At 42.8% G+C, this 22823-nt stretch overlaps 2 protein-coding genes across 14 annotated transcripts in view; both read left to right on the plus strand.

Moving 5' to 3' along the window:
• Positions 1–13964, plus strand: part of sash1a (SAM and SH3 domain containing 1a) — a 216826-nt gene extending 202862 nt beyond the window's left edge. For 8 of the 12 annotated variants that reach the window (XM_046372536.1, XM_046372534.1, XM_046372535.1 and 5 more), the window contains 8 exons: positions 472–604; positions 1521–1690; positions 1897–2106; positions 4253–4403; positions 4729–4857; positions 7752–8791; positions 10656–10787; positions 11155–13964. In XM_046372536.1, coding sequence (XP_046228492.1) covers positions 472–604; positions 1521–1690; positions 1897–2106; positions 4253–4403; positions 4729–4857; positions 7752–8791; positions 10656–10787; positions 11155–11415 — 2226 coding nt within the window. In that variant the 3' untranslated portion in view covers positions 11416–13964. Of the gene's footprint in view, positions 1–471; positions 605–1520; positions 1691–1896; positions 2107–4252; positions 4404–4728; positions 4858–5171; positions 6025–7751; positions 8792–10655; positions 10788–11154 lie in introns of those variants that run through there. The other 4 variants (XM_046372527.1, XM_046372528.1, XM_046372531.1 and 1 more) reach the window with 4 other exon arrangements.
• A 7665-nt stretch (positions 13965–21629) lies between these two features.
• The window catches only part of usta (uronyl 2-sulfotransferase a), a 47676-nt gene continuing 46482 nt past the window's right edge, over positions 21630–22823 (plus strand). Inside the window, exon 1 of one of the 2 annotated variants that reach the window (XM_046372539.1) lies at positions 21630–22332. In XM_046372539.1, coding sequence (XP_046228495.1) covers positions 22101–22332 — 232 coding nt within the window. In that variant the 5' untranslated portion in view covers positions 21630–22100. The remainder of the gene's footprint in view (positions 22333–22823) is intronic. The other variant, XM_046372540.1, reaches the window with a different exon arrangement.

Genomic DNA, 22823 nt, shown 5'->3' on the forward strand with positions numbered 1-22823 from the left:
TCATTATTAGAGACTTTTTTTTTTAACTTTCGAGGAGTTCTGAAAAAATTTGAAGCATAGTGTTTGAAACCAGTTATTACTAATTTCTTCAAAATAATACACTGGGCTTTGTCAAGGATTCCTGCAGAAATTATGGGCTACACTGTTGTTTTTTTTTTCCACTGATAGTTTTGTAAAATAAAAAAAAGTGAGTGCCTATTCCACACTCTATTTTATGAGATTTTAAATGAATAAAAAAAGATATTGAATCACATTTGTACTGGACATTTAAGATGAAATAAATACTGACAGCCCCATCTCACTCCACCACTCCCCCTGTTCTTTGTTTCTATCTTCTGTCCCATTTGTCAACCTCTTTACCACACTCTCCCATCCTTTCATGTGTTTACTGCACAACATTTCCTTTGTATCTTCCTCCCCGATGTCCTTTCATTACCCTTCGGCATCTCCTGCTCACTTTCTGTCTTTCAGTCCAGTCCGGATGGAGCCCCTGGCTCCCCTCAGTCCCCTCAGCCTGACACAGATTCTCTGGAGAAACCGAAGCTTAAGGCCGGAGGCTCGGTGGAAAGCCTGCGTAGTTCACTCAGCGGACAGAGTTCAATGAGTAAGACAGGAACTGTTCTTTTGGAATGCTTGCTTTGTAATAATCATATTTTTAAATGGATTTTAGGGAGCGCACAGAACCATTTATGTTGCGTATATGTAAAATATTTTTGTAAGCAGAGGCAATCTAAATACTTGTAGTTTAGTTTATAGACTAAGTTGATGTTTTGAGTGACGTTAAACACTAGATGGTGCTCATAACATTTGCTGCTTGCTGTTGCTTATCAAGTGAATACAGATGACTTAACCTTTATATGCTTCTGGCTTTACATGTATACCAGTTATGATTTTTGTGTGGTGATGAAGAGCAGTTCCTTCTCTTTTGATTCCACCCAGTCCCACCAGCTGCCTCGTGTGCTGTGATCTCATGTTTTGTCTCAAGTTTTCAAGTTTTTACCTCTCAGGTCATCTTATCTAATTACAACTTCTGATTACTTCAACCTGTCGTTTCCGTCTTTATCCGCATAAAATTCCCTCCATCGTTTTAAGCACAGTGCGAATTAACAGCTTGGCCGTCTTACAGCGATTTGAAACCGTAGAACATCCACAAGAGCGCAGGCAGACAGGCAAACATATGGTAATGATTAGGTAGGAAGTTTTGCCTCTCTCATTCCCACACATCAATGATTTCAGCAGTCTACCTCAAATACAGGAAGAAATATGCAACAAACCCTCGGTTTCATCCAGGATCTGTGATATTTTACACTCACTGTAGACACAAACATGTTAAAGGTCTTATACACAGATGTTCTGAAGAGGCTTGAGTCAGGATTTACAGCATTAATATACATCGTAGAGGAAACGTCCAGTTGACCAGGGCCTAGAAATGGCTTCATTTGTAACAAGTGACCAGTGATTTGCTAGCAGTGATTTTACACCTTTTATCAATCCTCACATCTGTGTGTGTTTGTGTCCAGGTGGTCAGACGGTGAGCACTACTGACTCGTCAGCCAGTAACAGAGAAAGTGTGAAGTCAGAGGATGGTGATGACGAAGAGCCGCCTTATAGAGGACCTTTCTGTGGCCGTGCCCGAGTCCATACGGACTTCACCCCCAGCCCTTACGACACGGACTCCCTCAAGCTGAAGGTAAAACACATTTTGTTACATGGAAATGATTGTGATGTGATTGTGAACATAATGACAGACTGGAGCCTTTTTTAAAAAAAATATATATATTCTTTAACCTTAACAGTTCAGCTTTTCCATATTAGTCTTGGTATTTTTGAACATCAGGTTAAAAATGTAAATGTTTTGTTGTTGTTTTCTGAATTCATACTGTCGTGTTTTTCCAGCGCGGCGATGTGATTGACATCATCAGTAAGCCGCCGATGGGGACGTGGATGGGCCTGCTGAACAACAAAGTGGGCACCTTCAAGTTCATCTATGTGGACGTGCTGAGTGAAGAAGAGGAGAAGCCCAAAAGGCCCGTGCGGAGAAGGAGGAAGGGTCGACCACCCAAACCCAAATCAGTGGAGGAGCTGCTGGAGCGCATCAACCTCAAGGTAGATTAGCAGGTGTGCCAGATGTGATGCAGCATGGACCGATCTGCAGCATCAGGTCAGCTCACGTGGTGTCTGTTCGGTTCAGATTATTTACCTACACTGATTTTGTCAAGTGTGTAAGCGAATTGTCTGACCTGAGAAATCCCGCCCAGCTGGCACCTAAAGAACGGAAAACCAAACTTAAGAAGAAAATGAAAATATTGTTTTAGCCAGAACTCTTCAAAACATATTTGCAGACAAGCAGAGATAAATACAGTGTAGGCAATTACAGGCTGCACAGCTTTTAGGTTGTTTGATCTGACACTGAAGCATAAACATTAACACCCACATTCTCACAGCCACGCCTACCAAAAAATAACTTGCATCTTTCATCAAAGCCTCCACATAGCTGCGAGCTTGATATCATCTCCTCCCACTCAGGCAGCCAGCAGCACAGAGAAAAATAGAGGGAGAAATAAGACTCTGTGGGTTGTTTGTTTTATCTCTGTCCAACCTAATGGCCAAGTCACAGATTAAAGATCCAGAGTACATTACTAATTTTACAGCACAGGTGTCCTCAGCTGTGAGTCTGGGTGTTACAAGTGCATCAGCGCACTCGTGTTCCCTTAGTCATCACTGGATTCCTGAAGCAGGCAAGTTAGACTAAACACATATAAAACACTTGAGAGTTTCCAGCTCGCAGCCAAACTGTATTCTCTTACCAAGTACTTTAACTACTGTTTCCATAATTTGTGTCCTGCTGATGATGAAAAAGTAAAAATAAATTCCAGTCCTCATCCAACATAAATGATGGTGTTAAGCACCATTTGCCTTTAGCTATTCAACAACAAGGTCGAAGCTTATAAGGTGTTTTGCAGAGGCCTGAATCTAATGCAGGATTCAAGGAATCCTTAGTCATATTTTGCTGTGCCTCACCTGTTTTCTGCAGGGTAGATGTATTTTTTAGATATTTTTCCCCTGTTTCTGTCTTTTGCATTGTCCGTGTTTACAGAAATGGATTGAGCTTCACAGACTATATAAATAGGAGTTATAATTGAGCTGTCATAGATCAAAGGAGGAAGAATGATGCTGTTGTTGTTGTGTACTTTTACAAATGCAAGATAACATTTGGTTAAACTGGCAAGCCAAAATGTGGAACATACATCAACATTGCCTGTCTGTGACCAGAAAGTGTAAATCTTGACACTTTTGGGCCTTTGGATTCTCTGCCAGATTATCTCGGGATTTGGAACACGTTTTGAATTTTTTTGACTGGTTAGAAAGACAAAAGATGGTGTGAGTGAGAGGCTCCTGCCGCCTGTGTTTGTGTTAGTCGGTGGTCCTTTGTTTAGTCCTGCATCATCCAGCAGAAATAGAACAGAGACGCACAGTTCTCCGCTGTGGACTCCACCATTGTAATTGATGGTCTCGTTGGTGACACGCAGTCTGTGTAATCATCCAACAAAGTGTGTGTGGGTCACACAAATGTTGAGCCCAGCAACATTCTAAATGGAAGCAGTTATGAGTGTGTTGAATGGTGGTGTCAGCTGAGTGTGCAGGGCGTATCTAGAGCTCATTTTTTCAGTGTCTTTACCCGCTCAGATAACACGGTGGTTTGGGTGAAAAGCTTTGGTTGTTTGTGTTGGTGTGTAAAACTTCATATCTCGTTGGCGGGTTTCCCTTTCAAGTCCTGTTTGCCATTTTGGTTACAGCTAGAATAGCTCTGGACTGTAGCCACGCTGTTACTTGATTGGTACAGCTAACTTGCCAACATGGCTACAGCTCACTGTTTTTTTTTTTGTTATGCCTGTCAGCACAACAAAGTTTGTGCCATATTAAGGCTTGTTGACAGTTGAGGCGGCTGTAACTGAATTAGCCATGGTTTAAAGTGATTACATGGCATCTAAAAATCAAAATAAACTTCAGATTTGTCTCACCAATGCTGTAAAAAAAAAACAATGTGAATGAGAAATCGTGAACAGATGACGGGTATACCCAGCTCTTTTTTCCTTACCGCACCTTTATATTTGCACCTACTCTATATGTTTTATGCTTCCTCTCTGCCATGACTCAGAACCAATGTTTATTTTTCTTCAGTGTATTTTTTCATCATTCTTTAGACAACTTCAATCCAAGCTTCTCAAAAGAAACACATTTTCTCATGTAGGAGCACATGCCCACTTTCCTGTTCAACGGCTACGAGGACCTTGATACGTTCAAGCTGCTGGAAGAAGAGGACCTGGATGAGCTGAACATCAGAGATCCTCAGCATCGAGCCGTACTGCTCACCGCTGTAGAGCTGCTACAGGAGTATGACAGTAAGTAGACCTAAACAGAAAAAAAACACCTCAACACTTTAGATGGATGTGTGAGCGAGCACTTGGTTGATGGTTCTAACTCACTCAAACTTCCTGAATGTATAACAGATGTATCTTATCTGCATGTTGATGAGGGTTGAATTCCTAGAACTAAAATCTTCCATCTAAAAGTAATAATTTTTAAATCATGGGTAGGTGCACTTTACTGCCTCCACTGCTGCTAGCACAAGTCATAAAATGGCCAGAAAATAAACTAAAAATGGCGGAAGTACGTTCAACGCTAATTGATGATGTCTCTGTTTTCTGTGCGTCTTTGTATTTTCAGGCAGCAGCGATCCAGAGCGCAGCGGCCTGTCGGGCTCCCAGGAGAAGCTGCTGTCTGAGGGTCGGGGCCTGGTGGGAGATTCCCCGCGAGACTCCGGATGCTACGAGAGCAATGAGAACCTGGAGAATGGTAATGATAGCTTTGCGTAGCCTAGACCTCCATTACCCAAGGCCGACTGGGAATTAGCCTCGTGAAGACCTAGTCTTTGTATAGTGCCACAACGACTCCTTTTCCCTCTGTGGGCTTCCTACTCTGTCCCATCTCTTGCCATGCTTCCGCAACACCTCACCCATCTCGCTCCTCTGGACCAGAGTCTGCCAGTCAAACAGCTGCCATATCTGCCCCAAAATCTAACTCTTTTGCCCCTCTTCTTATCATTCATGCACTCTTAACTTGTAGTATCCTATCACTCCGCTTTCTTCACCATTCTTTCCATCTTATAGGCATTCAGTATCATCAGTGCCAAAGTCCTGTTGTAACTGAGAGGGAGCCAGGTCCAAGACCCCTAAGCCTAGTCCACCCCACAATGCTGGGAGCACAGAGGGAGAGATCCTCCCCAATGCACAGAACTGTTCTGATGAGAACAAACTCATTACCCAGTCATGGACTCAGATTCCCAGCTCTCAGAACTATGGATGCAAGGCTGATAGAAGAATTTCACGAGGATGATTATGGGCTCAGAAAATATTTATTTTAAGTGTTTTGATTATAGAAACAGGGCTTGCAGAGTAGCATGTCAACAAATGCCTGTTGTTTTGTTGTTGTTTTTTTGCAGTGGTGATTCTTTAAGCTGACAGGATTTTTAAATGTACTCATCAGGTAACAGATCACAGCTGCCATTGAATCTTTTGTCCTCATACACTTTAATTTGTCACTTTCATTGTGTTTATAGTGACCGTATTGCACAAACAATCATACAGTATGTGCCTAAAAAAAGATGTGGGTGAAAATATTTTTCAACTTTAGTGCATAGATTGTAAGAGAATTCTGAGTCTCGAACTTTACTGAGGTCTTATTTGTGAGATTTTTGTTTGTTTGTTTATTTTTGAAACTGCTTTGTCCTGCTGCATAAGACTGTAAGCTTTCTTTCTTGCACACAGAACATTCTTTTTAACAGCTCCATAACTCATAAATGTGCTGCTTTGTCAAACTTTGTCTTCTTTCTATATCTGTGGGGTTCCAGTGTAACTACTGGGTTTCCCTTTTATGTGTGTAAATCAGGTTGTGCAGTCTGCCACAGTAGAGATTAAAGTTGTGGAATAAAAGCCACTTCTTTAAAAAGAAAAAAGAAAGAAATCCTGTGCTGCTTGCTTCATTTTTATGTTCTTCCTTTTTATCTGTTTGTTTTTCCTGCTTCATCTTCTTTAACTAGCTGCATAACATTTAGTAAACATTCAGCATTTCTTCTTGGACTTTCAGGGCTCCACAGTTCTGCTGCTTTTACAAATTTATAAAGTCGTGAATATGTGTATTAATGGCATTTCTGAATATTTTAATACACTTTAACACATTAAAATTTCAATGATTAAAAAAACAAGACAAAAAACTTTCTCACATTGAGGAAAAAGTTTCTGTAGAGCCCTGAATGTATTTCTTTAACATACACGAGTCTGTAACTAGATGTAGTAATTCTTGCTTTTCTTTATTATCGAATGACTTCTGTAATCTGCCGGCTTTCACTCATCATGTTCAGATGCATCCATAATGTGGTGATGCATTGGTCGGTAAAGTCAAAGGTGAGTATCTGTGGTATTCAGTCAGTGATCCTATTATGCAAAAAAATTAAAAATGGATAATATCATTTTTAGGTTTAATCTATTTTTTGAAAACCATTCAAATTTTAATCTAAGCAATAAAGTAACATAACATGTAACATTTATATAAGTTTGGTGAAGTTTATCACAGTATACACAGTGCTATTATACTTCAGTGTATTAGTAATCAAAGTAGACAGAATTTTAATGTATAACTTGCTGCTGATGTGCCTTTACCAAACAGAAGTCACTGACAAATTGGCAAACGTCACTTTCACTTATAAATAGCCACACATACTCAGCTTGTATTGAATTTTTAATTATTTTGAGGGGTGATTTACTGGACAGTCAACAGACCTCATTCTGCTCTGATTCAGTCTCTGAAAATTAATACAGTAATTAAAGTAAGTGTAGTATCTCTTGGAACTGTCATCTATATTTGTTTTTATTTAACTTGGGTCTAATTGGCCATAGCAAACACCACTGTGCTTAACTGCTTTTCCATTTCTGGGAATCGCTGAGATATGTCATGACATCCATCTATTGAACTTCTGTCACCCAACCATTTAAACTCTTTGGCAAGCCACACTCTGTGGCACCCATCCATTTCATCCATCCATTTTGCTCTGTAAGCCAGAGGATAGATGGTAAGTTTTTTCAGCCTTTTGTTCCCATGTTTCTGAACTGTCCTGTCCAGATATCTTTATGTGGGATTGTTCCTAAGACAAGAACAAATCAGCCAGTTTGGTCATGAGTCAAACAGCTTATCTTATCCCAGTGGCACCCCACCCCTCCCTTCATAAACATTTGTCTAATTTTGACTGTGGTTTACAGATAAGCCTTGAAGAATAACAATGTTTTTCAAATGACTTGGCTCTGACAGACTCGCAAAGAATAACTGGTGTTTTTCAGGGATACAAACATACATGATCCAAATTTTGTTTACTGTGTAATCACATCATATTGTTTACTTTGCTCTGTAGCAGCTTGCTCCATGTTTGCCAAAATCTACAGCTATGAAAAGAAAAATAAATAAAAAAAAGTATGTGGACAGAAGACAGAATATTGTCAATTTGTCAATTTATAAATATGGATCAGATAATTACAGTAATGCAGACATGGTTGTAGCAAACTGAAGACTGACCTATTCCCTGTTAGCAATTTGAAAAAAAGAGGGAAAACATTTTGAACCATTAAGGGGCTTGTTTACACTAGAGTGACAGTGTCTGCATCTTATAACTAAGAGAGAATAAATTTTGCATTTTGCAGGAAAAAGCAGAAAGACTTCCCGTTCCAGCCGTTCTTCAGCAGGGCTCCAGTCTCCAGACTACCCGACCCTGCCCATGACCCTTTCAACAGAGGCTCTGCAACAGAACAGCAAAAACCAGCGTACGAAGTTCCCAAAAAGCTTCTTCATCAAACCTTCTCTGAAGGGTTTCAACCTGCTGGGGCTGCGCAAAGCCCAGAGACAGTCCCCCATCCCAGTCAGCCGCAGCTGTGAGGACCTGGATGGGCCCCCACAGCTCACTGGACCCTGGAAACGCTCCCACTCTCTAGGAGATCTGCAATGGGAGCAGAACCATGAGCAGAAGCATCTGGGTGTGGATCTTAAACTCACCAAGGAAGGACCCAAATCAGGCAGCAGTAGCCCTGCCAAGGTCTGTAGAGATGAGGGCTCTCCAGTTCAGAATGGGACTCCAGCAGTGAGCCCAAAAAGAAGGGCTGATAGACCACCTGTGCCCTCCCAGCTGCCTCTCCTCCCTCCTTGTCGCACAACCCAGTCCCCCAACCCTCCAGAGCCCCTCTCCAGTCCTACTCCAAGCCCCCCTGAGTCTAATGCAAGTGGGGAGAGGGTCATTCGGACTCACCCTAAAAAGCCTCCAGTCCCTCCTCCTGTTCCAGCCAAGAAGTCTAAGGAAAGACTAGCTAACGGCCTACGTCATCCTCCTCTCTCCCAGCCCTCCTCGCCATCTCCCACTCCCTCCCCTACCCATTCCCTCACTCGTTCTCATCCTAGTAGCCCTATATTCCGCAGCAGCAGCAGCCCCAGTCCCAGTGCCCCTGCTCTACCCGCCAAGACCCCAAGCACCCCCACCAGTCCCTGTGCCACCTCATCTGCCTCATCCATGGGTGAGGAATCAGGCACTCCACCAGCCGTGCAGCCACCATGGCTCTCAGATCTCGGAGGTAAAGTGGCTGTTTCAAGGAAGGTTTCTCATACCAAGATGAGTCCTGACCTGCTTACTCTCCTGGAACAACGACTGGAAGCTGAGGGCATCGATCTTACAGAGGAGCCCTATTCTGACAAGGTCAGCAGAGTAGCATTTATCTAAACATGAGACAAGAAAACCCAAGTTAGAAAAACCTCCCAAGTTAGATTACAGATTACATTTGGCTGGACTTTTTTGTTGTGTTGCAGATCAATAAGTACACAGACGCACCATTTACATTCTTGATAAGTCCCTATACATTTTAAAGACATGTTGGCTTTCATCAATTTTCTACAAATTTTTTTGTACACACTTAGCTTTCTGTGCTGATCATTGAAATAAACATAGCAACACTAAGGTATAGAGATGAGGTGAGGAATTCCATTGAAAACCACATAACAAACACATGTGAAGTAATATTTCCATGGTTAATGTGAGAATGGAACTCCCAAGACACCTCAGGGCTGTACTTGTCTGGCGTCGGGCTCTTTTAGTTTAGCATCATAACATGCCTAACTTAACCCAGTCATAATTTGACTGCAACTTGGATCCAAATTACTCGTTAAGACCAACAACATCAGCAGCTTGCTTTGGAACTCATTTAGTTTAAAAATAGGGCCTAATAGAGTCTAAAATTTGTGTGTCTTTTTGTGTGCAGATGCACTTTTGTATATAAGTGCAATTGTGAATGATGGTGTATGGGTGTGTGTGTGTGTGTGTGTGTACGCACAGTAATAAATATGCTGCCTGGAGCTGAGGAAAAGACTGTGGGCTGAGTTTCACTATGATGCGGTTCAGACTGTTAAGTTTATGGGCTGAATCTTACTGAAGGCAGACGGGGTTATAAAACCCTCTGCCACTCGCCAGACCCCAGACTGGGCCCCTTTAACATGGCGGAGACTACAGCACTTGCAAGAAAACAACGCACACACAAACATGCAGAAGCATCAAGGGATGAGGTGAGAAATAGTGCTTTAGACTGCAACACAGCTCTGCTGGAGTCTTATTAGTCAGAAGTGGATTGGCAGGGAGATAGGCACACTGCTGCTGCAGTAGCAACATGTAGGACTTGAGTCTGCACAAGCTTCAACAGTCAACTCTTATAAGATGTCGTCAAATATTTGCTCTGACTCTTTATTAAGTACTTCTTTTATATTTACTGATATAAATGAGGAAGTCAGCAGCCTACAGAACTGTTAATTTGGAATATTCTATTAAATGAGGAAAGAGAGGGTTTAAAAAATAGTTATATTCCTAAAATTTAGCTATCAAAACTGAATCTCAGATATTATATTGGCAGAGGTATGAAATCATTGTACATGAAAACTCACTGTTGGCTTCCCAAAGGCATCTGGCCCCACATACTCCAGGCAGTGTGAAGGGTGGCCTCGTGTGACCTCCTCTCCATCCCTCTCTCCAGAGAGATCAGTTCCTCTATCCACCCACTCCTTTCATCCACAAAACATCTCCGGTCCAGTTCGGCCAGCCAAAACCAGGCTCTTTTGTGGAAACATGCCATTACTCCAGGTGTCTACACAGAAAGAGAGAGAGAGAGAACAAGAAAACATGTTGACAAAGTTCAGCCAAGGTTTTTGTGCCCTGCTTTATCCCTTTCATGCTCATAGAATTATCAACAAATTTTGACATCCAGTATCGTCCTCTCTCTGTTGTTGTCTCATCCTAATCTGTTTCCCTTTTTACGGGTGCACAATAATACAAAGTAGCATTAACAGTAGAAACAGGTATACAAAACATGACCCAGTGTCTTTAAGTTAGTGTCAGTGAATTGTAGTGTCTTCTTGATAGTATGTTGGTTTTCATATTTCTCTGAATCCTCATCTCTAAAGAGTTTTGATTTTAATAATGACCATAAGGCAAAATGCTCCTTTATGTCAGCCCACTTCCTGTCCATAAGCTTCTAATGTAGCCACGTCTAACGTCTCGCTCCTCTTCTCTCCTCCAGCACGGTCGTTGTGGCATCCCTCAGCCGCTGGTGCAGCGTTACTCCGAGGACTTGGAGCAGCCCGTCAAGGACGTGGCGTCCACCATGGACCAGCTCAGAGTCAAAGAGCTCCGTAAACAACACCGCATGGCTGTAAGGCAACAATACCCATTTTCCTGAGAACTTTATTTAAAGTGAGATGATGTTAAAGCAATTTTTGGAATTATATAAAGACTTAGTGGGGCTTTCCTGGAAAGTAACAAAACAGGCTGGAAAATGGGCCAGTTGTGACAATATCTTCCCTGTACCCAAAGCTGGGACAGTCCTTGAGGAGCCGTGATTATTATGCTTGTTTAATTATCTAACAAGCTTGCTAAATGTGGCGGTGTACTTTTAAAAAAGAAAAAACAGTTGTTGGAGTTGTCAGTGTATTAATTATCATAAGCTGCCTAAAAAGTGACTTAAGAGTCTATCTATACCACATAACTGTAATTCCTTTTCACCCCTCTGCGTCCCTCAGATCCCTTCTGGAGGTTTGACAGAGATGTGCCGGAAGCCTCTGCCCTCAGGTAACATCAGCACAGTTTCTGATTGGCTCACCTCCATCGGCCTGCCCATGTACACCACGTCTCTGGCGGCGGCGGGAATTGACACACTCAGTCGTGTGGCCTTGTTAACAGAGAGCAGCGTGTGGGAAGCTGGCGTGCGGAATGAAAGACACGCCCGGCGGCTGGTCAGTGAGGCACGGCTGGTCGGCACACACACAGAGGTGCAGTCCTAACTGTGCTGGAGGAGTCATATGAAATAACAGGTATTAACTCACTGGTCAGTACCATCTCATTTAAACATGGTCAGTAGGTGGCCAAAGGCTAATTGGCCACAGGACTCAGTGATCACCAGAGTGACCGCAGCACTACAGCACTCCAATACTCCCTGTCTCGCTCGTGTCAAAAAAGAGAGCAGTCCTGCTCTCTGACCTTCTCTCTTCATCACTCTGTCTTTTCTCAGATGTTTACGGCATTGAAGAGTTTCTCTGAAGAGCCAAGATAAGATATCAATTTCCTTTTTAAGAAAAAAAAACAGACTGTAGACTCACTCTGTGGGATGGCTTCCACTCTGAAGACACCCCCAAAGTCTAAGAATAAATGAATGGATCTGCCTTGAAGGAAGATTGCACACTCTTTTGTAGGATGGATGTTTTTTAAATACAGAAAGGACGGTTTACTTCTTGCGTATTTCATAAGTGTTCTTCATTTTCATCTTTTGTGGCAAGGCAGCATCATCTGAGGGTCTTTAAAGGAAGTAGCTCGGCCAAAGTGATTTACTTCTCATACATTCCCACTTAAGGGTCCGTAACGACGATGACCGCATTCGCTCAACATGTGGACTTTTAATCAACTAAATACAGACACCAAACTATGAATAACTGTTAGTTTTGAGATGGCTTATTTTGTATCATGTTTCTGTGTTATAGCATAACGCATATCTGAATTATAAAATGATTTATATGTTAAAATTTGTGTTTGCCTTTTGAATGTCGCAGCCTTATTTTGAGGCCAGCTCTCAGTCACCGCTAAGCTGAAACAAGCTGATGCCACACTGTTATATTTCATACTGTACCCTATCCTTTTTCATTTCGTATCTCGGACGCACACCCTGTTTGGTATGAATATGAGTCTTACAGAAAGCTCCTTTTTTACGCCACAAATCACAATCAGCTTTCACAGCAACAAAAACATTCCCCTGTGTATTCAAGCACATATTAAGTTGCCTTACTTACCAATTAAGTAGAATATGTATAGTACTGACTATACCAAGACTGAGGCTGAACTGTGCTAAAGGTGCAAGCCTTTTTTGTTTCGAACGTGTCTGAGAAATAACTGAGATTTTCTGAACTCGACCAGATCATTTCAGTGATGGACGAGGACCACAAAACCTGCTTTTGACGGGCTGCGGTCTCTGTGCCTGTAAAGCCCAGATGATAAACCACAAAACCCCAGTCGCGACGCAGACGTTGTCCCATGTTTACATCCCTTTAACATCCCAGCACATTGACTGTACATGTTGCATGCAGAGGGCCGTGGGACGAGGGAGGAGACAATAGAAACGTTCCAAAGACACAGCTGACATCTGGGCTGTCATACGTGGAATTTATTGGAGTGTCTACACTTTGGTTACAGTGTTGAGAAATTTGATTTATAGCTAGATAATAAGCTGTTATGGACATTTTTAAACACATTATACCGGTAGCTTGAATCAATGCTGGTCTGAAATTCTTAATTGGACTTCTGCCAAACACATGAGGACTGATGGTAAGAACAGTAATTATATCAGGTGAAAAGCTGACCTCCAAGTCAGCACATGACACAAAATAGTGACAAATAAATAAATCAGGGGAAGCCTGTTAGAAAAACTATGGGCCAAAAGCTAAACTGTAGACGACCAGTAACTCATTTCATTTGTGCATTCTGCATGAATTGGAGCTAACAGATATTGCTTGTTTATGATTATTTTCCTCCTATTTGTAAGTTCTATCTTTCATATTCAGAACTGAAGACCTCCACGGAATTTCATATTTAAAAAATTGAAGTGTTTTTGCTTAAATTAGAGGATTTTTTTTTCCAGTGGGCATTTGATAGTTAGATTTGTTCTCTTCAATCAAAGTGGTGCTCTGAGAAAGCAAGAATGGGGGGGGGGGTTGTTTAAAAAAAAAAAAAAGGTGAGACCCAGTGAGTGTTTTGTAAAGAATGATGAAAATACTGACACTGTAATGCACTTTAGAGGGTAAATCTAGCTGTTTTGTCGGCAAATTGGATACATTTTTTTTCACAGGTCAATAACTGGACATTTGTTGTCAGGTATTGTAAAGGGTTTCAGTGGGTTATGCTGGTATTTACTTTTAGTATTGAGTTCCCAGTGCCAAGTTTAATAACAATATTCACGGGTTAACATCTTTCCAGTTAATCACTTCCAGTTTGTTTTTGCAATCTGACAAAATTAAATTCTTAATTACATATATGAAATGCTTAGCAGATATTGCACATTCTGTATATGTAATTAATATTTAAATAACTTATTTTTGCTTTTTTTTCATATAAACTGTAATTAGCTGTACTATATGAATAGCAATACCTTCCTGCATAATGCATATTTGCTTTAGCCAGTGAGGAACTACAGTATGTATTGTAAAATATGTGTACAAATTATTTTATTTGGTTTTCATCTACCTAATGATTGTCCATACAGATTTGCTTGTGTATTGAAACAACAAAAGTAATGTCCATAGCTATTTGTCATTCTGAAATATAATAAAATCTGTTTCTTGCCATACGCTGGGCTTCTGATTGTCACTGTGCACTTAAACACACATGCACAAACACACGCAGTCATGGAAATCATGGAAAGACGTGGGCATAACTGAATGGCTCAATCCATCAGTGTGGTTAACTGTGACACTAGACACTGTCCTGTTTAACTTTCTTAATAACATATTCAAAATAAAAATGATAACGTGTGGACTGGCAGCAAAAGGAATAATAACAATAGACTTGATTTGATTAAAACCCGTCTGTTCAAACCTGTTATTAATTTATTCTTAGATGGAAGAAAAAAGCTGACATTAATTGGGTTTGGTCAAAAGAAAAAAAAAAAAAACAGAAGACAATTCACACCACAGGATCTCTGAATAAGCACTCCTGTACTTGCTGTACTGTCAGAGGTGCAGTTGGTGGTTGCTGAAGCTCTGAAACCAAAGAGCTTAAAAACATTGTCTTGTTGCTCTGACTCATAATGCCTCATTTAGAAAACTGCACACATCTGCTCAGGACCGTTCCACTGTCTGGCTCTTGCTGCAGTGCAGCTGCTGTCAATGAAAGCATGCAGGGGTTTTCCAGTCTTATTCGTGTTAAGAAGCCCCAAATAGGTGCTCAGACCACGGACCCTCAATCTGATAAACTTAGTCCCAAAAGACTCCATCTGAGAAGATTTTAGCACGGGGCATTTTTCTGAGGGGAAACATACAGACACAACTGCACAAACATTCCTTCAAGATGAATAAGAACAAAATCTGTTTAGTATGTCTTTACTAGTTGCTTGTGCCTTTAAAAAAGAGAGCGAGAGAGGCCTCTGTATAATAATTTTCCTTCACACAGCTGTAATGAGAAGTTAGATTTCCAGTTCACGACTTCCACAGATGCAATTTCTCATCCAATTTAAAAGATCTCAGGAGGAAAAGATGAGACTTTGTGGCAAATGAAGACTTTCCGCCTCAGGTTTCTTCCCATTATCCTGAGCCACTTTCCTCTGTGGTGTATTTGCACGAAGGTAACTAAACTGTACACATTCTGCTGTGAGATCACGATACTCAGTCCATCAGGATCAAAACCTCGTCACCACAACAGTCCTGCAGCTGTACTCAACAGAAAGGCCAGAAACTCCACTGACATGGAGTCATGTCTCTCTCTCTCTCTCTCTCTCTCTCCCCCCCCCCCCCCCCCCCCCCACACCAGAATACTGCCTTCCTCCTAGCATCTGACACAATACAGTACGTTAACACACATCCTTTTTGGGGTTACTATCTATTATCTTGCCATTCATTTCCACTCTGGGGGAGGTGGGAAACAAATTAAGAAGTTCCTCTGAAAGTTTGTGGAGTGTATGAAGTCTGACTCCTGAAGTTTTCCATGGTGTTTGAAGGCAAATCCAGCCTTGGGAATTTGTAGCTCCCAGGGTTATTCCCCCTGCACAGAATCCTATTGATTCTCATTACTCAATCAAGATGCTTCTTAGTATTAAGTGTGTGCCCCTTAATACAGATGCAGTAGGCCTTGTCAAATGTGCAATGGTCTAGCCCAAAATAAGGTTCATTTCTCTTGGTCAGTTAGTATTACCCCAGCATTATTTACTCTAAGATGACTTTAGAAGCATACACAAAACCTAAAGTAACCATAGATGGGTAGATGCAGTGTTGACAGAATCTGTATGACATTATGCAAACCACAAACAGCAGAGGAACTTCAGCTGAATTCCAGCCACAGGATGTTATTAACCAATAAATGCTGTAGACCGGACGTGACCTGAGGTATCAAGGCACTCATTTAACATCGGCCAATCTGTGTGCTTGTCCTCCAGATGCTCCAGTTTTTCCTTCCACAGTCTAAAGAAAAGGTATCATACCACCTGGAATGATCTGGCACTGTCAGTAGTACTGATTATACTAAACTTGATTTAGAGCAACAACCTTACTGACAACCATGCTTTAGTTCTGTGTAATAAACTCCTGTGCTGCATGGGAAAACTTGCTGGCAGGGATATAAAAACATAATGCTTTTACACTTACTGTGCCTACCTTGCAAAATACAGGACTATACTATTTACAATTCATCTGCCTGTGAAAAAGCCAAGCCAGTGAACCTTCGACAGAATTATCGCGCTCTTCTTTATTACGGTTGGTCTTTTAAGCGAAATTGTTTTTCACAGACATTGTTGCACCCTTGACTACAGTAGCTGTCACCAGTGAAAGTACCTCAGCTTGTCGGTGAAGCAGTTGCAGTGTTGAATGGCTGTTATCACTTCCAAATACAGGTGTAGTCTGATGGTGGGTCCTGACGCCGCTGTGCTGAGTAAAACACGGCTCGGTGTATGGTCCTTAAAGCTGGCGAGAGGGAAAAGAGAAAGTTTGAAACAGACACACACATGCACAATACCACAAGAAGTGAACAGATACTCATCTCACTGGCTTCTTTTCAAAATCCACCCATCTTATGAATAATAACTACTTTACACAGGGAATGGGTTGTGGAATGATGTTTTGTCCATTGACATTTAATGTGTCATATGGTCTCTCAAAACTGTTAATAAGTTATAATAGAGCTATATTATCATTAATATTACCAAAACTTTGGTAAAGAATACCTACTGAAATGAAAACTGTAAATTCACAGCTGAATTCAAACTCCTTTCACGGACCTGCTGTCAGTATTTGTGTAGCCTTGTCTTTTCTTGTGGTGGTAAAAGTAGGGTGAAGGTAAAGGTAGCACACTCCCGGGGCAGTGGGAATAACAGGCTACACGGTCTCTTTTGGTTTGCTTCTTTAATAAACTCCAACATGGCAGACAGTGTCTCTCAACTCATTCACAACAATCGCCACACTTCCCACGCACACGCTACCCTCCTTTTCTTCCTGCCTCACCTGAAAAACCTTCCCCCTACAAACACAAAGGAGGAACCTATATTTCCTCTTACCTGACCCCCAAAACAAAACAGTAATAATCAAAACATTAGACAAATAAAATATAAAATATCAACCCATAAATAATTACATGAAATACAAATAATATCATTTCACTAATATTACTCAATCACACCCAATTCCACATCTACTGTTACAGTCATCCCTTGCTGCAAGTAGAAATGTCCCCATTTCAAACATTACCTAACAGACAGGGCAATAAGGCAAATGCCAGGCAACATCGTCTCCTCCTCAAGACAGTTGAACAGTCAGCAGAAGAGCTGGTCATCTTAATGCCCACACCACAGTAAACAACAACAAAACAGTACCTGTAAGGAACATCATGCCTGTGAAACTAACAGGGCAAACTGGGGCAGTGGCATGGACATGTAACAAAACAACAACAGAACATGGCCAGTCAAAGCTAACCAAAAGCATTGCACATCCCCATCGGGATGTGACACACCGGGACTCCTCAGGAGATTCAGACAGTCCACAAGGTGAGGGGGTGGAAGGAGGGGAGTGACTGGTAGAGTGAGGAGAGCATGGGGCACAATCCTGGGGGCCAACACTAACAAGAGACAATCTGGGCCGTCTCCTACCTCTCAGGGGTACATGAGGGGGAGTGGGAGGGTGCAAAGGCAGGGCCCCTGACAAAGCAGTGAGAGACGGGGCTGTTGGCATAGCTGGGGCCACACTCGCTGGAGCTGAGGGTGGCTGGATGGCATTAGAGGTAGCCGGCAAAGCTCCTCTGTAAGGCTTCAGTCGATTGTGGCAAGCACTCAGTACAGTACTTTTGAATGTCACGGGCCATGTATGGCCAGTAACAGATACGTCTGGCTCTCTGCAGGGTGTGTTCTGCACTCAAATGTCCACTGAACTGATTTCCATGAATTCCGCTCAGAGCTGTTGGAATGAGGGTTGCAGGGAAAACAACTTGGAAGGATGCAGGTTTGTGGTTGACTTTCCTGCAGAGAACTCCATGACAAATGCACAGTTTGGCATACTCATGCCAGAGTTTCCTCAGTGTGGGGGGAAGAGTGTCTGAGGTGACCCAAAGGTGGTTTATGGGACTCATCGACTAACCAGGCCTTAACTATATTGAGACATCTATCATCCTTTTGCCGTGTCCGCAATGTTTCCAAGTCACATGACAGAGTGTGCGTAACGTCCGGCATACCTGTGGGGGTGTCGTTGTCACACCTGTCTGTAGAGGTGACAGTGGAGATGACACACTGAACAGCTTTGTTGTCAGTCTCTGAGCCAGGACACCTGGACAAGGCATCCGCATTGGCATGCTGTTTTCCGTCCCGATGCACAAAGGTGTAGTCATACACATCCAGCTCGAAGATCCATCGCCTGCGTCTGCCTGTCGGATCATTGTCCACTGGGGCCTTCCTCAGACCCAAAAGGGGCTTATGATCAGTCACAACAGTGAATGAGCTGCCACACAGGAAATGTTAAAAATGTCTCACAGACCAAACAATAGCCCACAGTTCAAGGTCAAAGGTGGACCACTTCTTTTCAGGGGGCTTAAGTGTGTGGCTGGCATAAGCAATAACATGTTCTTTAATGTCCTGACATTGAACAAGCACACAGTCAATGCTATCCTGCGAAGCATCCGTGTACAGCATAAAAGGTTGTGAGAAGATGAAATGTGCCACAATTGGTGGGTTAGTGAGAGCGTGTTTCAGTGACTGGAATGCATCATCACATTTAGCAGTCCATCTGAATAGTGCTCCCTTTCATGTAAGAGCATGGAGGGGTGAAGCAATGAGGGAAAAGTTTTTAACAAACCTACGGTAGTAAGAGCACAGTCCGATGAAAGCTCTCACTTCTGTGGTTGTTTTGGGTGTGGGCCATCCACAGACCTTCTCCATGTTCCTTGCATCTGGCTGATGTCCCTGCGTTAGAACCACATGTCCAAGGAAGGTAACTTGTGTCTGTGCCAGTTGACATTTTTTGGCTTTCAGCTTGAGGCCTGCCAAGCAAAATCGGCTGAACACCTCCTCAAGGCTCTTCAGGTGGTCTGTAAAACAACATCTGAACACAAGGACATCGTCCAAATAGATTAAACAGTCTTTCCAGTGCAGGCCATGCAACACCAGCTCCATCAACCTCTGAAAAGTGGGTGGAGCGTTGGTTAAGCCCATAGGCATAACCTTGAACTGGTAGAGAGCACAGCCAGTGTTGAATGCAGTCTTTTCTTTGTCTTTTGGCTCAAGTTCTACCTGCCAATACCCACTTGATAAGTCCACTGTGCTGAACCATCAGGCTCCTGCTAGGCTATCAAGGGCTTCTGCAGGGCGAGGTAAGGGATAGGAATCTTTAACAGTGGCTGCATTCAGTTTCCTATAATCGATACAGAATCTATAGCTGCCATCTCTTTTCCTAACAAGAACAACAGGGGATGACCAGGGGCTACAACTTTCTTCAATAATATCCCATGAAAGGAGCTGCTGGGCCTGCCTGTTGATCTCAGCTTTGATATTAGGGGAGGTTCTGTATGCCTCTCTGCCTAATAGGTGGAGCATCACCTGTGTCAATACTGTGTCTATGTCAGTACGTCCATAGTCATGGTCATGTGCGCTAAACACATCACTGTAAGTCAGCAGTAAAGTCTCTGTTGTTGTTCACCAGTTAGCACAGAGTGATCAAGGTGGACATCTGGAAGTGTCAACTGAGAAGAGAATTCTGTAACCATAGCAACAGTTACATCATCCTGTCCTGCAATAACACAGTCATCCTCACTATTCCTGCCTAGCGGGTGAAAATCACCCAACCTAGTGTCTTGTGGAACTTGGAGGTCGGTGTCAGTTGGGTTCCTAACTCTGACATATGTCAGTCCTGCTTGTACCGGAGCAACTGCGTGTGCAGCTAATAGACCTTGGTAACTAGGGAGACCCGGTTCCAAGACACCTGTGTAGTCTGCATTAAGATCAGGTACAGTAGGCTGAACCTTACCTAAAACAGTCATCTGTGACATGGCTGGAACCACGACAGGAGACAATGTAACAGCCTTACATCTAAGTGGAGCAGTCTCAGTGACACACAAAAGAGGGACAGAAGCTCGACTGCCTATCCTAAAAGTGCCTGTCCTCAAGTCCAAAACTGCATGATGTGATAGCAAAAAGTCCCAGCCTAGCATTACCGGTTGTATAACATTTCTGACGAGATGCAGATGGAGAACGGCGATATTTGTCTCTGCCATGCCCACTCCATCGTTCACCTGCAGAGTCAGGTCTGGATTTGGAGAAATCAGCATCAGAGGGACAGTGGCTAGCGAGGTGGCTATAATTTTGTCCTAGCTGAATAACTTCAAGTCTCAGTGCCTGTACATCTTTGGAAAGCTGCCTGACAGTGTCAAGGAGGCTAACTGATTGATCAGGTTGGGGTTTGTCACGTTTGGTTGAAATCATAGCTGAGAGGGGTTCACCTTGCGGGGCAGTGGAAGTTGAGAATTGTGTGGTGGCATGAGGAAAAGAGGACGGAGGAAGGAGTTTTAAAGCTTCTTGTGCACGCTCCCACTTACAAGCAACAGCTAAGGCGTCCTCTAATGTAGCAGCACCATGCTCATGACATTTAGCCTGAAGAATGGGATCTAATCCAGCAACAAATCTCCATTGCAATAGCTTGGTCACCATAGTCAGTGAATGCCTCCAAAACAAGCCTCGTAATTTCTGCAGCACAATTTCCCAGCCTGGGATCAATAAAGTATATCTATCTATCTATCTAACCTCTAAGGGCTCCTTGGGCAGGCGCTGTCTAGCATTCAAAAAAGTCTGGAAATGTAGTAAAACTTGTTTTCTTTTAAAGACATAATTCCGTTTAGCTACACTCTCATCATAACCTTGCTGCACATCTGGGGGTAATGACAGCCAGTATGCTAGTGCATCTCCACTAAGGCGTGTGGGCAATATGGTGGCAAGCTCTAGTTGCTGTCCCTCTGCACAAGCTTTTACTGCTAGCTCCAGTCTGCTTTTCCACAGTGAAAAACTTTCTTTGTCCTTACCATCTCCGTGGAAATACGGCGGCAATTCCACTCTATAATGGAACACAGTCCTTGTGGTGTCACGATGGGACGCGCCGTCATCGTCCGAGAGGGGAGAGTCGTTGTCCTCAACGGGCGGTGAAAAACTAACGACATGCTGCAAATACTGTCCAGCTCAAAAACAGTCCAGCGAATATCCGTCAACCGACGTGGCTCTCCGAGTCCGAGGGACAAAAAAAAAGTTATGTTCTGAAGTTTTCCTAAACTCAAAAACAGTTTCCGGAGTGTACTCACGGACTTCCACCTGTCCGCGGTTAGTTCAATTGGCGTTAACGAGCTGAATGCTAATTAACACGAAGCTGAGAAAAACCACCGCTGCCACCAGTCTGTAGCCTTGTCTTTTCTTGTGGTGGTAAAAGTCGGGTGAAGGTAAAGGTAGCACACTCCCGGGGCAGTGGGAATAACAGGCTACAAGGTCTGTTTTGGTTTGCTTCTTTAATAAACTCCAACATGGCAGACAGTGTCTCTCAACTTCCCGCGCACATGCTACCCTCCTTTTCTTCCTGCCTCACCTGAAAAACCTTCCCCCTACAAACACAAAGGAGGAACCTACATTTCCTCTTACCTGACCCCCCAAAACAAAACAGTAATAATCAAAACATTAGTCAAATAAAATATAAAATATCATCCTATAAATAATTACATGAAATACAAATAATATCATTCCACTAATATTACTCAAATAAAGGTTTTCAAGGACGTACACTTAAATAATAAAATAATAATCACACCCAATTCCACATCTACTGTTACATTTGTTTAGGCTGTCACAAATGAAACTCGTTTCAGTGAAGTCCCACTGGCTACTCTCTCCCTGAACACTAGGTGGCGCTGTTTCACGCACTGCAATCCAAACCAAATCCTGTATGAAGTGGAAGTTTTTTTCCTCTTTCCACGTTTAGTAATCTGACACCCAAAAAGGCAGAGCAGCAGAAGGATGGACCCTTAAACTGGGCTGGAAGGACGGAAGGAAGGAACAGTTAACCAACGAGCGCAGACGAGAGGGACCGAACAGAAGCGAAACGCCGTGCGCAAAAAACAACCCCGTGGCTGCGGCAGTGGAGGAGAGCTGGTTGCCTGCGCGTCTCCAAAATAACTGGCCGTCCTCTTCAAATGGTCTCAAAGCGACAAGTTTCACTTTCCACAGGCGGATGGGTGACTTTCCACGGGGCTTTGTGAGGAGTAGATGATGAAGAATACCAGCGACAGTCCCCTTCACAGCAACAACCAGACTGCCAACCACATCAGAGAGCGAAACAACAGAAACTACGGCTTACTCTCTGCCTTACCGCTGCGATTTTCCCTACGAGGTTATGGTTTCTGCATGGCTACGCTGTTCTTCTTCTGCTTCTGCTCCCTTTTTTACCAGCTGAACGGAGGACCCCCTGATATCCTGCTGGACATCCGACAGTATCTCGGTAAGAACTTTTCATTTTCTTCTACTGGCCGAAGCGCGTCACCATCAAAGATTCTTGTGAATAAAAAAGTTGCACTGCGTGTCTAGACGCCCCGCGCCGATTAGACGTGTGAGGGACCGTTTATCCAAAATGACTCTTGCACCTCTCATTCACCGCTGGGCAAGCGTCTTTCTATGAAATCCACAGGAGGCCACGGCTTCCCCTCAACCCCGTTCACCTTCAAGGAGTTAACTTGATGTCCTCTTATCATTTATAATTTTTAAGCCATCAAAAGCGGCCGAGGGTGAAGTTACTGCACACTGGCACGTTTTAGTAAGACGGTTAATATTGACATGTTTTGAAATTTTATGTCCCTCTTTAACCCAATTTAAAAATTCTAAATATTCTGACGAAAACCTGAGGAATGTGTTGGCCTTTTACCTTTTGAATATCAGTTCTGACTTGTCGGAACATGATTGGGACCTATTATGGTAACAAGAACTTCGCAACTG

This window comes from Scatophagus argus, chromosome 19 (assembly GCF_020382885.2).
Source record: "Scatophagus argus isolate fScaArg1 chromosome 19, fScaArg1.pri, whole genome shotgun sequence".
In the NCBI taxonomy this organism is placed as follows: Eukaryota; Metazoa; Chordata; class Actinopteri; family Scatophagidae; genus Scatophagus; species Scatophagus argus.